The sequence below is a fragment of the Ammospiza caudacuta genome, chromosome 11 (genome assembly GCF_027887145.1).
Source record: "Ammospiza caudacuta isolate bAmmCau1 chromosome 11, bAmmCau1.pri, whole genome shotgun sequence".
Lineage (NCBI taxonomy): Eukaryota > Metazoa > Chordata > Aves > Passeriformes > Passerellidae > Ammospiza > Ammospiza caudacuta.
Genome location: NC_080603.1, coordinates 27103083 through 27115925, shown reverse-complemented (window position 1 = coordinate 27115925; position 12843 = coordinate 27103083). Strand labels below are relative to the sequence as shown.

The 12843-nt window shown below is 50.4% G+C and overlaps 1 protein-coding gene across 2 annotated transcripts in view; it reads left to right on the top strand.

Annotated features, from left to right (window-relative positions):
- Positions 1-12843, top strand: part of ARHGEF26 (Rho guanine nucleotide exchange factor 26) — a 28947-nt gene that overhangs the window by 7899 nt on the left and 8205 nt on the right. The window contains exons 4-9 of one of the 2 annotated variants that reach the window (XM_058812530.1): positions 290-346; positions 2766-2926; positions 8580-8732; positions 9135-9264; positions 10355-10429; positions 11490-11579. In XM_058812530.1, the coding sequence (XP_058668513.1) occupies positions 290-346; positions 2766-2926; positions 8580-8732; positions 9135-9264; positions 10355-10429; positions 11490-11579 (666 nt within the window). The remainder of the gene's footprint in view (positions 1-289; positions 347-2765; positions 2927-8579; positions 8733-9134; positions 9265-10354; positions 10430-11489; positions 11580-12843) is intronic. The other variant, XM_058812531.1, reaches the window with a different exon arrangement.

Here is a 12843-nt window from a genome sequence, read left to right as displayed (position 1 = left end):
CTGTTGGTGATAGCATATTAGGAGAAGACTGACAGAAATGGATGTGGGTCTGGTGTCTGTGATGTGCCTCTGCTCCACAAAGAGAGCAGGGCTTTCCACATGTGTGGTGCTGTGCCCTTTCCTTTCCCTTGCCCTGGTGTCCCTCCTGATCTGGGTCCTGTGTTTAGAACTCCTGTAGAGCCAGGCCCTCCTTGGTGCTTTGCTTTCTAGGTTTTGATAGTCCTGTCTCTCTTTTTAATCCCATTTTCCCACAAAAGGTATTAAAACATCGATTGATTTGTCTTTTCAGGTGAAGAAGAACGGCCTGTCAGAAGCCATCAGCCAGGAGGAAAGGAAGAGACAGGAGGTACTCTGTGTTTTGGGGCTGCTGCTCAGGGCTGCACTGCATGCCTGCCTCAGAGCTCTGGTTGTTGATAAGAGTTCATTGCTTGCCTTCCTGCTCTCCAGTGAAGTCTCCTCTCTCCCCAGGGAGAAAAAATGATCCCAGAGTGTGCTGAGGTGCCTGTGTCCATGCCAGGGGCTCCTGGGCTGCTCCAGCCTGGCAGCACCAGGGTCGCTGCTGTGCCAGGGAAGGGGTGACAGGGACTCCCAGAGGGGAAGGAAATGTGGCACAGGAGTTTCCATAGCAGTGGGGAGCAAAGAGCAGCTTTTACAGAGCCTCTGGGCTGCACCTACCCCTGTGGGCAGTGCTGGGCACGGGGTGTGCCTGCTGGAGCCCAGCTGGTCCCTGAGCCCTGCAGCAGGGCAGGGGCTCCCTGATGGCAGCAGCAGCATCAGGGTGCTTGTCTGTTCTCTCTCTGCCCTTTGCTCCTGTGTCCTCTCCATCCGTTTTCCCTGTCCCCTTTGCTCCTGTGTCCTCTCCATCCACTTTCCTTGTCCCCTTTGCTCCTGTGTCCTCTCCATCCATTTTCCTTCTCCCCTTTGCTCCTTGTGTCCTCTCCATCCATTTTCCCTGTCCCCTTTGCTCCTGTGTCCTCTCCATCCACTTTCCTTGTCCCTTTCTCCTTGTGTCCTCTCCATCCAGTTTCCTTGTCCCCTTTGCTCCTGTGTCCTCTCCATCCACTTTCCCTGTCCCCTTTGCTCCTGTGTCCTCTCCATCCACTTTCCTTGTCCCCTTTTCTCCTGTGTCCTCTCCATCCACTTTCCTTGTCCCCTTTGCTCCTGTGTCCTCTCCATCCACTTTCCCTGTCCCCTTTGCTCCTGTGTCCTCTCCATCCACTTTCCTTGTCCCCTTTGCTCCTGTGTCCTCTCCATCCACTTTCCTTGTCCCTTTCTCCTTGTGTCCTCTCCATCCATTTTCCTTCTCCCCTTTGCTCCTGTGTCCTCTCCACCCACTTTCCCTGTCCCCTTTGCCCCTGTGTCCTGTCCCTGTGCTGTGCCCCCGTTCCTCCCTGCAGGGCTGTGTCCCAGGGAAGGGGAGCTTGCCAAGCCTGGCCAGGGCAGCTGTGTCCCTGCAGCTCCTCCCCAGGTGTGTCCTTCCCCAGCAAGCAGGGCTTGGCTAGGAGCCCTGCAGCATTGCCTGCCATGGCAATCTGCCCCAGTGCCTTCTTTCCTCTTCAGGACATGGCTCAGCCTCCTCCTGCTGGGAAGCTTTTGAGACAAGGCATGTATTTCAGTGATATCCTTTAGGAGCCCTTAGTCAGTGTTTCCTGGAGCCATACTTGCATCCTTTCAAAAAGAACAAGTTCTTTGGATTCCTTTTAAATGTAAAGTCTTCAATGTTACCAAAAAACTTTTTCATGCCTGAGGGGTTTTAATTTGAATTTTAGAGGGCAGTTCTTTCAGTGGGAGCCTAAATAAATATTTTTAAGCTGTAGGTACATTACCAATTCATGCTTTTGCTGTATTTCTTTTAAACTGCCTTTTATCATGTATTCTTTATCCGTTCTTTGAATTGCTTTTTAGAGCCTATTAGATTATTTTATAGTTATATACATTATCACTGCAGAAAAATATATTTGTTTGTCTTCTGCCTTGATTAATGTCCATGTCCTGTCTTCATACACATCCCATCTTTCAGAATCTGTTAGTGAGATGGGTATCCGTGCATTTTTCGGCTAAAGAAAATGTGTCTCAGACTGGTTTGACCTATTTTCAGTAGGTGTTCCCTTGCAAGCCTAAGGTGCTGTGTGTGTGTAGCAGCTGCAGGGTGCCCACTGCCCCCTGAGAGCGTAACTGTCCTTGGGGTTCACACGTGCCCTGACCCCGCTCTGTGCAGAGGAACCCCAGTGTGGCTCCAGGTGCCCCCCAGCAGTGCCCAGCAGGCACCAGGGAGCTGCCCCAGCCCCTGGCCGTGTGTCAGGCGCCCTGCTCTGGATTTTGTTCTCCACAATGTGCTGGGCTCAGGGTCAGGTGATTCTCTCTGCCTTCCTTGCACACCAGGAGCAGAGTGTCTGCCCCGTTCCTGCTGTGCTGGTGACTTGTTCCCAGCCTGGGAAGAGCTCCACCAGGGACCTCAGCCTGCTCCCTCCAGCCTCACTGCTCTGCTCTTGGGGTCACACCTGTGTTGAATTCTCTTCTGTCTCCTGTTTGCAGTTGCATTGAAAACTCTGAATATAGACTTGTTAACAAAGACTTTTTTCCTAGTATTAAATAACTTATTTATAATTAATGATGCAACTATTACAGAGATGAATATTTAAGTCATAATCTCTAGCTTACATCCAAAACTTTGCTTTGCACTCCTGCTCAACATTTTCTTTTTGTTTTTAAGGAAAAAAGCCCAGTCACTAGCAAGTATCTTCTTTCCCCCCTTCACTTTGCAGGCAATATTTGAGGTGATATCTTCTGAGCACTCCTATTTGCTGAGCCTGGAGATTCTGATCCGGATGTTTAAAAATTCCAGGGAACTGAGCCTCACAATGACCAAAACAGAGAGCCACCACCTCTTCTCCAACATCACGGATGTTTATGAAGCAAGCAAAAAGTGAGTGTGGCATTTCTGTACTTACCAGAGCTGTGCATCCTTAAGCACAGCAGCAGGTTTCTCTTTGGATGCTGAGTTATCCATTTTAGTGGTGGGCATTTCTTCCCAAACTCCTGCTGGTTTGCAGGTGGGAAGTACAAGTGGCAGAGATCTGCACAGCAGTGTGAGCAGGGCTGGCCTGGGACTGGTGTGTCTGAAAATGGGAGGGAAGGGAACCACAGAGTGAATCATAGTGGGAATCAGCATCCTTCAGATGTGAGCAGTTGTGGGCTAAATGCTGCTCAGGCATTCAGACCTGCTCCTTGCAGGGCATCAGATAAAGCTCAGTGTGCCCTGCTGAGCTGTTGAGCTGGAGCTGGAGTTCCATGCTTGCCCTGCAGAGCTGGCTGGTGCCAGGTGGTGCAGAGGTGCTGTCCTGAGGTGTGACTGTCACTCAGGCCTGTGTGAGCACCAGGGCCTGGCTCTGCTGCCAGGGGCATCTCTGGGACCCTCACCCACCCCTGTGAGCACCAGGGCCTGGCTCTGCTGCCACGGGCATCACTGCTCTGCTGCTTTGGGGCACATTCCTTCAGTCTGCAGCCAGGCAAACAGACACTGCAGATAGTGCCTAGAGAGGAGGAAATGGCAGATCTTACAAGATACAAGTGCAGAGGAGTCTTGTTGCTGGCTGGTAATTACTGCCAGTGTTATTTAATCCAGGACATGCATATGTATGTGCTCTCAGAGTACTTCACACTCTCTTTCACAAAGTTACTGGAAGTGGCTTGGCTTCCTTGCAATTTGTTCTGTTCACAGCAGCAGGTGGATTATGTATTCCACATAACTAAAGCATCAGACTGTCTGTGTTGCTTTTCCTGTCCCTGATTTGCAGTCTGCAGTGAGCACAGCGGCTGCAGTGGCTGGTGAAGGTACTGAGTGCTCACAGCTGTGGCTCTGTACAGCTTTACATGGATCTCTTTACCTGTGGAACAGAGAAATATTGGGCTCCTTTCAGAAGAGGGCTGAGGGTTGAACAAGGATTCTGTATGGTTTTTTATTTTGCTCCCCCTTCTTTTGTCCCCTTTGTGAATTCTTTAGCATTAAACCCTCATTTACCTTGGTGAAACTTGTGAAGGTCCATGTCCCCAGTCACAGTAAAGTCATTTCTTGGCTTTTTTTCTCTGAGACACCACAAAGTCTGTGGAATTTAACATCTGTTGTGCAGCAGTTTGACTTTTGTCTTCTGAAGTTCATGCAGCAGTAAGATCTTGTTTTTTGGAGGCTGATGTGCTGTGTCAAGTGCAAACCCAGTTCAGGAGCTACAGAGCAGGAGAATGTTTGGGTTTGGCTGGGGACCCTTCCTTTCTCCCTCCCTACCCCCCTTCTTTGTCTCGTGCAGTTGAGCTCTTTTGTCAGAGGCTGGGGTTGTGTGGCCCCAGAGCCACCCCAGTCTGGTGGCACTGGTGTCAGGGAGTGCAGCTCATCAAAGGCTTCATTTTCCAGGAAAAGTTCCTTTTACAGGTGCTCCTTACACAGTGTGAGTTGTGAAAGTAAAGGACCATGGGGATGGGGAGAGCAATGCTCTTAGGGGAACTCTAACATCCCTTTTGATTAATAGTCTTCAAAGGAAGTGGGAGGGAGAGGAAAAAAAGGGATGGAAAAATACCACATTAGCCTAGAGTTATCTTATTCTTTCTTGTGTGTGAAGTCTCATGGTTTTAGAACTTGGATTTTTATGACTTGGGGTAAAATCAGAAGTCATAACTCCTTTTTAAACCTAAAGGAAAACATAATTTATCTCCCAAGTTTTGCAATACTGTTAAACTAAAACAAAACTGTGCTGGCTTTGAGCAACGTCATTTCTGTAAACAATGGAAGTGATTTTAAACCAGATACCAGCCTGGTATCTCCAAACTGCTGCTTTCTGTTTTCAAGGGATTTCAAAGTAACAAAATCCACCTTTTCACTTTAAAATGGAGTCTCTCCCATTCTGCTGGTTTTTAAGCAGCCTTTGCCTAGTACAAAACCTGAGTATTAGTGTAGTTACCAGTGGTTTTGGTTGCTGGGACAAAAGATTGGTGAGCTGAAGAACCTGTGCTGATGAAAATACTTCATAAAAACCTTTATTTGAAACTGCTTAAAGCCTCTGTCTAGGAACTTTGACCTGGAACACGTTTAATGGAAACTCTCCGGTAACACCAGGATGGGGCTGTAGTGCCTGACAGGGCATTCCTGGGGGAACAAAGCTGCCTTTGTTGGGAGAAGAATGCAGAGAGCAGAGACTGTCTGTGCCTCTGGGAGCTCCCTGGAATGTCTGTGGCAGAGGAGTGGGGATGGATAACCTGTGCAGCACCTGCTGTGTGTGTTTGTGGGAACTCCTGGAAGGTGGCTTCAGAGAGCTGGAGCTCATTGACCCTTGTGTGATGGGCTGGAACTCTCACTGGTCAGGGGCTGTTGGGCTGGGCTGTGGGGATGCCAGGGAGCAGCTGAGCCAGGAGTGAGCCAGGAATGCAGCCTGAGAAATCTCTGTCAGGTCAGACAGCTCCCCAGGAGCCTCTCTGGGGAAAGAGGAGTCCCAGGGAAATTAGGGAATTTTCTAATTTTTTTTCTAATTTTCTAGTCTTCAGGAGCAGTTGGTCTGCAGGGTCACATCCCCAGTTAATAGGAAGAAGGAAAGCTTTAGCATTTGTGCCTTCTCTGCCATTAGACCAGCAAAAGGCAGATGATTCTGTGATACCAGAGCAGCATTGGCAGGAAAAGATCCTGACAAAACCATTTTAACAGATTCTGTCAGGTTTTAAACTCTGTTTTCGTCGCAGAGTGACAGGATTGAGCACTGTGGTTGTGCTGGGTTCATGACTTGCAGACATTCCCATTTCATGTTCCCACAGCCTGGGGCTGGGCACGGGGGGCACACAGGGGGCACACAGGCTGTAGGGCCAGCTGCCCCTGCCTGGCCCTTGCCCAGTGAAAGGAGCTTTGTGGGCTCTCAGTCTGCAGGCCCAGGTGTTACATTTGTGTGTGTACATTTGTGTGTGCAGCAGTAATGTGTGTTGGCTTCCATTACTGAGATTGTGGGAACTCAAACTGATTTCACTTCTGCACTTTAATAACCCTCTCTCCAGCCCTTTTTTATTTTGATTCAGCATGAAGATTCTATGGAAATAAGACTATTTTTCCTATTTTCACTATTTTAAATCCCCCTCCCCTTCCCTAAATGACAGTCATGTTGCAGATGTTCAGCTTCTGTCCCTGATGAGAAGGTTCAGATTTGGAGAGGTTAATCAGAAATCTCTGTTGCCTCTGGCTGAAGTTATCTCAAGGTGGCAGTTGTTACTCTGGTAACAGCTGCACATATCACAGCCCCTATCTCCAGGGGAAGAGGCTGAGTTCTGCTTGCTGCCCCTCCCCTGGTTTCTGTCCCTGCTGGTGCCAGCAGCACCCTGGAGCTAAACCTGCATTTTGAATTTGGCCCTCGGCCTTCAGGAGTGCTGCAGAGTGGATGGTTCTTTAAACAGTGTAAGGACAAGATGAGGGAAATGAAATTCTGTCCTACAGTGCTGTTTGACTTTCTCTGAATTGGATCTAACTTTAACCAGAAAAGTCCTGGATTTAACAAAGAGATGTTTGAAGTAAATCCTTCTGACATTCAGCAAAAATAGCTGCACACATCACAGCAAATTCCTTGTTGGTTAAATTGAATGGAATCATTCCATCCCTCAGTCTTGAGCTCTATGGCAGAATCTATCCTGAAATTGTAAGTGAAAGGGTTTATGATGTGTCTGGTTCACTGATTGTATCCAATAATTAGCAGATTGGATATGGAAAACTACAGCTTTTGATTCAAACTTGGATGCAGGATTTCCTTATGGGACGTATTGGGAGATGGGACTTTGATATACTGCTCCTGTTTGTCTCTCTTTTCCCTTTTTTCTTTTCTTTTTTTTTTCTGTCTTCTCCTCTCCCATGTCTTTACTGTTCTTACAGGGACTGTCTGTGCTGATGTCACTGATGAAGCGCCAGATAAATTCTAAAGGTGGAAGCTGTGGCCCAGCAGGGTCCAACACCTTGTCAGTGTGCCATAGCACAGCAGGAAATGTTGGATTTCCTCGTTTCCTGAGCAAAGTGAATTGGCAGCAGTGGGAGGTTCTCCCAGCCATAAACATGTCTGAGCAGAGAGAAACAAATCCCAGTGTGGGATGGGGCTCTGCTGTGCCTCCTGAGACACTGCAGGCTCCATACTTACAGGCTCTTTTTTCTGTAATTTTATTATTTGTGTGCCCCTTGGGGCTGGCCCTGGCACTGAACCCAAGCCCCCGGCACAGGACGGGTCTGTGGCAGCTCGGGATGTGCCGTGCCCTGCAGGGGCTGTGTGGGGCACAGGAGGTGCTCAGGGCTCTGCTGCTGCAGTGACAGGGCCGGAACAAACCCTGAGCCCTGTTAGTCAGCCAGTCCATCTGCACTTCCTGCGTCAGAACATCACAAAACCCAAAACCAGACCAAAATCCACTCGATTGCGGTGGCTCTGCTGACCCACCGAGAGCCTGGCAGCCACTCCGTGCAGCAGCTGCTTCTGAGCACACCTGGAGAGTGCCTTAATTTAGTAAAGCTCTGTTGCTGCACACACTCAGCTGCTGCTCAGCCTGTTCTGCTCCTCTGGCGTGTTTGAGGTGTGTTTGTAAAGCAAACTGTGGAGGGCATCACTTGAAAAAGGTGCCAGATTTGAAGAGCCAGTGTTAGCGATAAAAAAATTGAATAAAGGGCTGAAATTAAATAAAGCAGATTTCAAAATATTGGAGCTTAATGTGAGCTCATGCGTTCTGAGTATTTCCTTGATATTTTCTGTGCTGTATGAGGATTTTTGTATGAACTTGTTGACTGCAGGAAGTTGAGGGTTCCTGCAGTGAATGCTGGTGTACAAAGGCTTCAGCCAGGGCAGCGTTTCATGTGTGAGGGGTGACCTGCAGAGCTGCTCTGAGCTGTTCCACCCCAGCCGTGGGGCATTTCCAGTGGGCACCATGGAAATCAGGGCTGCTGCTTTGGGAGCGTTGGGAGTGCAGAAAGCAGTGGGAGGCATCCAGTGGCCAGACTCACATGTGGGACAGACACAGCAGGGAAGCTGTCAGAGCAGCATGGTCAGGGGAAGGGCCAGCTCAGGATTTTGGGTTCTGTGCCCAATTTCAGTGCTTCCAGTCCCTGTTCGGTTCCGGTGGAGGGCTGCAGGATGTGGAGCACCGTGTCCTGCTCCACCACCACATGGCTCAGAGCCCCACATACCTGTACTCCATCGAGGACTTCTGGTGCTGTGCTGCCTTTAATTGCAAGAGGAAATGTGTTTATGTGTGTATGAAGTCGTTTCATTTATTTTCCAACCCTGTTTCTGGAAATTCTGGTCTGACCAGCTCAGTGATGCTGTTTGGTTGTGGCATGGGGGAGTGGGAAGTGGCTGTGCCAGCGCTGCTGCTGAGCTGCCAGGGGCCGTGTCCTGTGCCCTGGGGCCGTGTCCTGTGCCCTGCCAGCCCTGCCCTCGCTGCCCTGCCAAAGGAGGGATGGCCTCGCCCTGTCAAGGCCAGCCCAGCTGGCATGGGTTGGTAACAGGGCTGTGTCAGGGGAACGCTGTGAGAGGAAGATGCTGTTTGCATGTAAAAGCGAGCAGTGGATGTTAACCCCCCAGGTTCTTTGAAGAGCTGGAGGCCAGGCACCAGAACAACATTTTCATCGAGGACATCAGCGACATCGTGGCGAGGCACGCGGGCTCCACCTTCGACCCCTACGTCAAGTACTGCACCAACGAGGTGTACCAGCAGCGCACCCTGCAGAGACTGCTGTGAGCATGGAGAGCCCCCTGCAGGGCTCCCGGGGCCGGGGGGCTCTGGGTGCCCCTTTTGGGTACCCCAGTTTGGGGTAGCTCCCAGCCGGGCTGGGCTGGCCCTGCTGGGCACCTCCTCCTGCCAGGTCATGGCTCACACTCCCCTTCCTCTGGCAGTTCAGTGTCACGCAGTGGGACAGTGGCACTCCTGGGTCTGCCCTCACAGTCAGGGGTGGCAGCTCCTGAGCTTTAATGTCAGTGCTGGGGCTGGTGGGTCTGAGAGTATAAAGCTGAAGGCTGGGGTGGCTGACTCCTGAAAATAACATTCCTTTTTATAAAATCATTTTATTTAAAATGTAGCAACTCACAAAATCGTTTGGGAGAACATCCCATTGAATTGTTCCATCCTCTTTCCCCCAGAGCCACAAACCCAGCGTTTAAGGAGGTGCTGTCCCGGATCGAGTCCCACGAGGATTGCAGGAACCTGCCCATGATCTCCTTCCTCATCCTCCCCATGCAGAGAGTCACTCGGCTCCCCTTGCTGATGGATGTGAGAGCACCTGCTTCCCTCTTTCCTGCTGCTTGTTCTCACACTGTTAACATTATCTCAGTTCTGGGTCTCTCCAGTCTCTTCCTGCCTTCTCCCTTACAGCATTCCTGGGCTGTGGATTATGGATTCCTGCTGCATTTTTTGCTGACTGGGACTGGGCCCTCCTGCTCCCCCATTCACAAGTCAAATACTTGGATGTTCTAGTGGGGAAATTGTACAGTAAAGGGTCAGAATGGTTCTGAAACTCAGGAGGAACCAGCCCAGGAATTGCATGTAGTGCTAGGATTGAAATGAACCCTGCAGCTCAAAAACAAGACCTGCTGTCCTGTGGGATGGTGAGGGCCCTTAGGCAGGGAATACTCTGGCAAGCTGAAGGATGGACTCCATCCCAAGGGAGCTGTGTGTGAGTGGCACTGAGCTGTCCCTCCCTGTGCAGGGACTCAGAGTGATGGGGGTGCCATCGTGGTGTTTGTCAGGCAGAATTCACACCAGGAGCTGGGGTATTTCACTTAAGGTGCCAGGACTAAGTGAGGAGCTGGATCGCCAGCAGGAGTGCAGATTGTGATCAGGCTCAGATTCCAGCACTGGTGGGAGCCAAAAACAGAACTGATAATTTTGTTTGTATATTTTTAAATTGAGCAATTAGTAATTTGATCACCTGGACAGTTAGTTCATTCATGGATATTGAATTCTCTCTTCTCTGCAGTATGTTTCTAGGTAAAAAATGGAATAATAATCTAGTATTCCTGCAAAGTGTCACTGGGGGTGCCTTCCCCTTCTTGGGTTTTTTTTTTCCTATACCTCCTTCCCCTCTTTGGCTGAAATAATCTAAACAATCAAATCTAGCATTTTATTTCCCACTCTTTCAGTTTTGTTTTTTGTATAAACCTCATCTTGAGAGGTTTTTCATCACTTCGTTCCCAAACATTTGCAGGGAGGCTTTCCTTAGTGTGACTGAGTGACCGGAGTTCCCTCTTTATCTCAGTCCACAGCTGTGATTCAGCTCCTGGATTTCAGTTAAGATGTGAAATCTCTGTGGGTTGCAGTCTGTGCTGCTTGGTCCTCTGAAGTAACTGATGTTTTGTTCCAGACGATTTGCCAGAAAACTCCCAAGGATTCAGCGAAATATGAGAACTGCAAGCAGGCTCTGAAGGAAGTCAGCAAGGTATGCTCTCAAGTAATTCCTGAGTACTTCCAGGGAAAAATTGATGTTTTCCATGCATAAATACTGCAGGCAGGAGGAGCACTGAAAGTTCTGCATTGTTGTATTTAAGGAAGGGCACTGGGGATTGGGTTTGTGCAGAATTACTGCCTCCTACTTGGGAAGGGATCCCAAAATGGATGATACTGTGGTGATTCTGGGTTTGTGGGGCAGCAGTGTGGCAAGTGAATCCAGCTGGGAGGAAGGTGTGTGTGTGGAGCTGATCATCAGCCTGGGTCAGAGCAGTGCTCTGCTCAGCCAGAATGGGGCTGAGCCCTCTGGAGAATCACAAATGATGGGGTTCCTGTGGGATCACTGGGGTCAGGGGGAGCTGGGAGCGGTGCAGCCACAGGGCCAGGCCTGGTCACTGTGGCCCTGGAAGCACCATGGTGAGGTGGATGTGCCCCTGCTGGGGTCTGTGCCCCTGTTGGGATGTGTGCCCCTGAAGTGCCTCTGTGCCCTGCTGCCTCCGTGCCCCAGCAGTGCCACTGTGCCCCTGCTGCCTCCGTGCCCCAGCAGTGCCAATGTGCCCCTGCTGCCTCCGTGCCCCAGCAGTGCCCCTGTTGGGGTGTGTGCCCCAGCAGTGCCTCTGTGCCCTGCTGCCTCCGTGCCCCAGCAGTGCCACTGCCCCTGCTGCCTCCGTGCCCCAGCAGTGCCAATGTGCCCCTGCTGCCTCCGTGCCCCAGCGGTGCCCCTGTTGGGGTGTGTGCCCCAGCAGTGTCTCTGTGCCCCTGTTGGGGTGTGTGCCCCTGCTGGCTCCGTGCCCCAGCAGTGCCACTGTTGGGCTCTGTGCCCCTGCTGGGCTCTGTGCCCCTGCTGGGCTCTGTGCCCTGCTGCCTCCGTGCCCCAGCAGTGTCTCTGTGCCCCAGCAGTGCCTCTGTGCCCTGCTGCCTCCGTGCCCCAGCAGTGTCTCTGTGCCCCAGCAGTGCCTCTGTGCCCTGCTGCCTCCGTGCCCCAGCAGTGCCTCCCCAGCAGCAGCAGGCTCCTGGGCTGCAGGCCCTGCTCAGCCCTGTCCCGTTTGCAGCTCGTGCGTCTGTGCAACGAGGGCGCCCGCAAGATGGAGAGGACGGAGATGATGTACACCATTAACTCCCAGCTGGAATTCAAAATCAAGGTAGGAGAGGAGCGTGGACAGTGAACAGGGGAGCATCACCAGCATGGTCATATCCCACAGTGATTCTGGAAAAGTGAACTGTTGTGGCATGACAGAAATTAAAACTTTTGGTCAAGTATTTTAATTTTATTAGAAGGTGATGCTACAGCACAAGGGATTTTGAATAAATACTGAGTGTAGAGTATTCTTTGCTGTAAAGATAAAACTGCTGTGAAAATTTTGGCATTAGGAGAGAGGCCAAAGGCTGCTGCTCACTGCTCAGATTTGCTTATGTACCTGATGGGAAAGGTGTGCTGGGAAAACACTTCCAGGCAAGGGAGGGACCCAGGGGTGTTTGTCCTTCCCCTCAAGGGTGGGATATCACAGGTTTCTATTAAAAACTTCCTGTACTATCAGTCTTTTGTAGGAAACACCAGCAGACCCAGCCATAGGTAGGGGAGGTTTATTAGACTTTGTTCAAGTACATTTATTGTTTCTATTCAATGTTCGCTAAAATCCCATTTCTGTCTTTGATTGCTATAATTCATGTCTGATACCATTACACAGTGGGGATTCTTTTGACAGAAGATTGTTTCATTATCAGGCATGTAGTGAGTGGAGGTTGGTTCATGGTTTTAAAAGCATAGCTCTTGAAAGGCCCTGGGTCAGGCTTGGGGCAAATGCTGCCTCCAAAAAGACGTTTTCAACTTGCCCAAAGTATTTTTATTCTCAAATATTGTCTAAAAATCGATAGCAATAATATTTGCTTATAGCAACAGCAGCAACAAACAGAGCACTTCTGGGCAAGTGACACCAGAGCATTTCCTGATGGGGGGTACCAGACTCCAATCTTGATGAGTCCAGCCCAGAGTGGGGGCTGAGCTGCTCCGAGGTTCCCTCAGATCCCAGGAGTCCCTCGGGCTCTGGGGTCCCTCTGTTCCTTATTTATCCCTCTCTGTCTCTTATTTATCCCTCTCTGTCCCTCGGGCTCTGTGGCTCCTGGGTGACCCCACCTGCCCTGGGGCTTTGTCTTTCCTTCCTTTTGTGTGAGATTTCCCATTTTGCATCCAAGCCCCAGCCCTGCAGCCCCTCAGGCCCCAGGGCAGGGGAGCCCAGCTCTGGTTCAAGGCATTTTTCACTTCTGAGAGCCTCTTTTCTGCAGCAGGGACATGGTGCATGTGATTTGCTCCTTTGGCAATTCAGGAAAAAACCAAGCTGTCTCTGGAAGAGAGTCAATTAGGAAAATGGGATGAACTCATTTGGAGTACAGATTAGAGGAATTTTT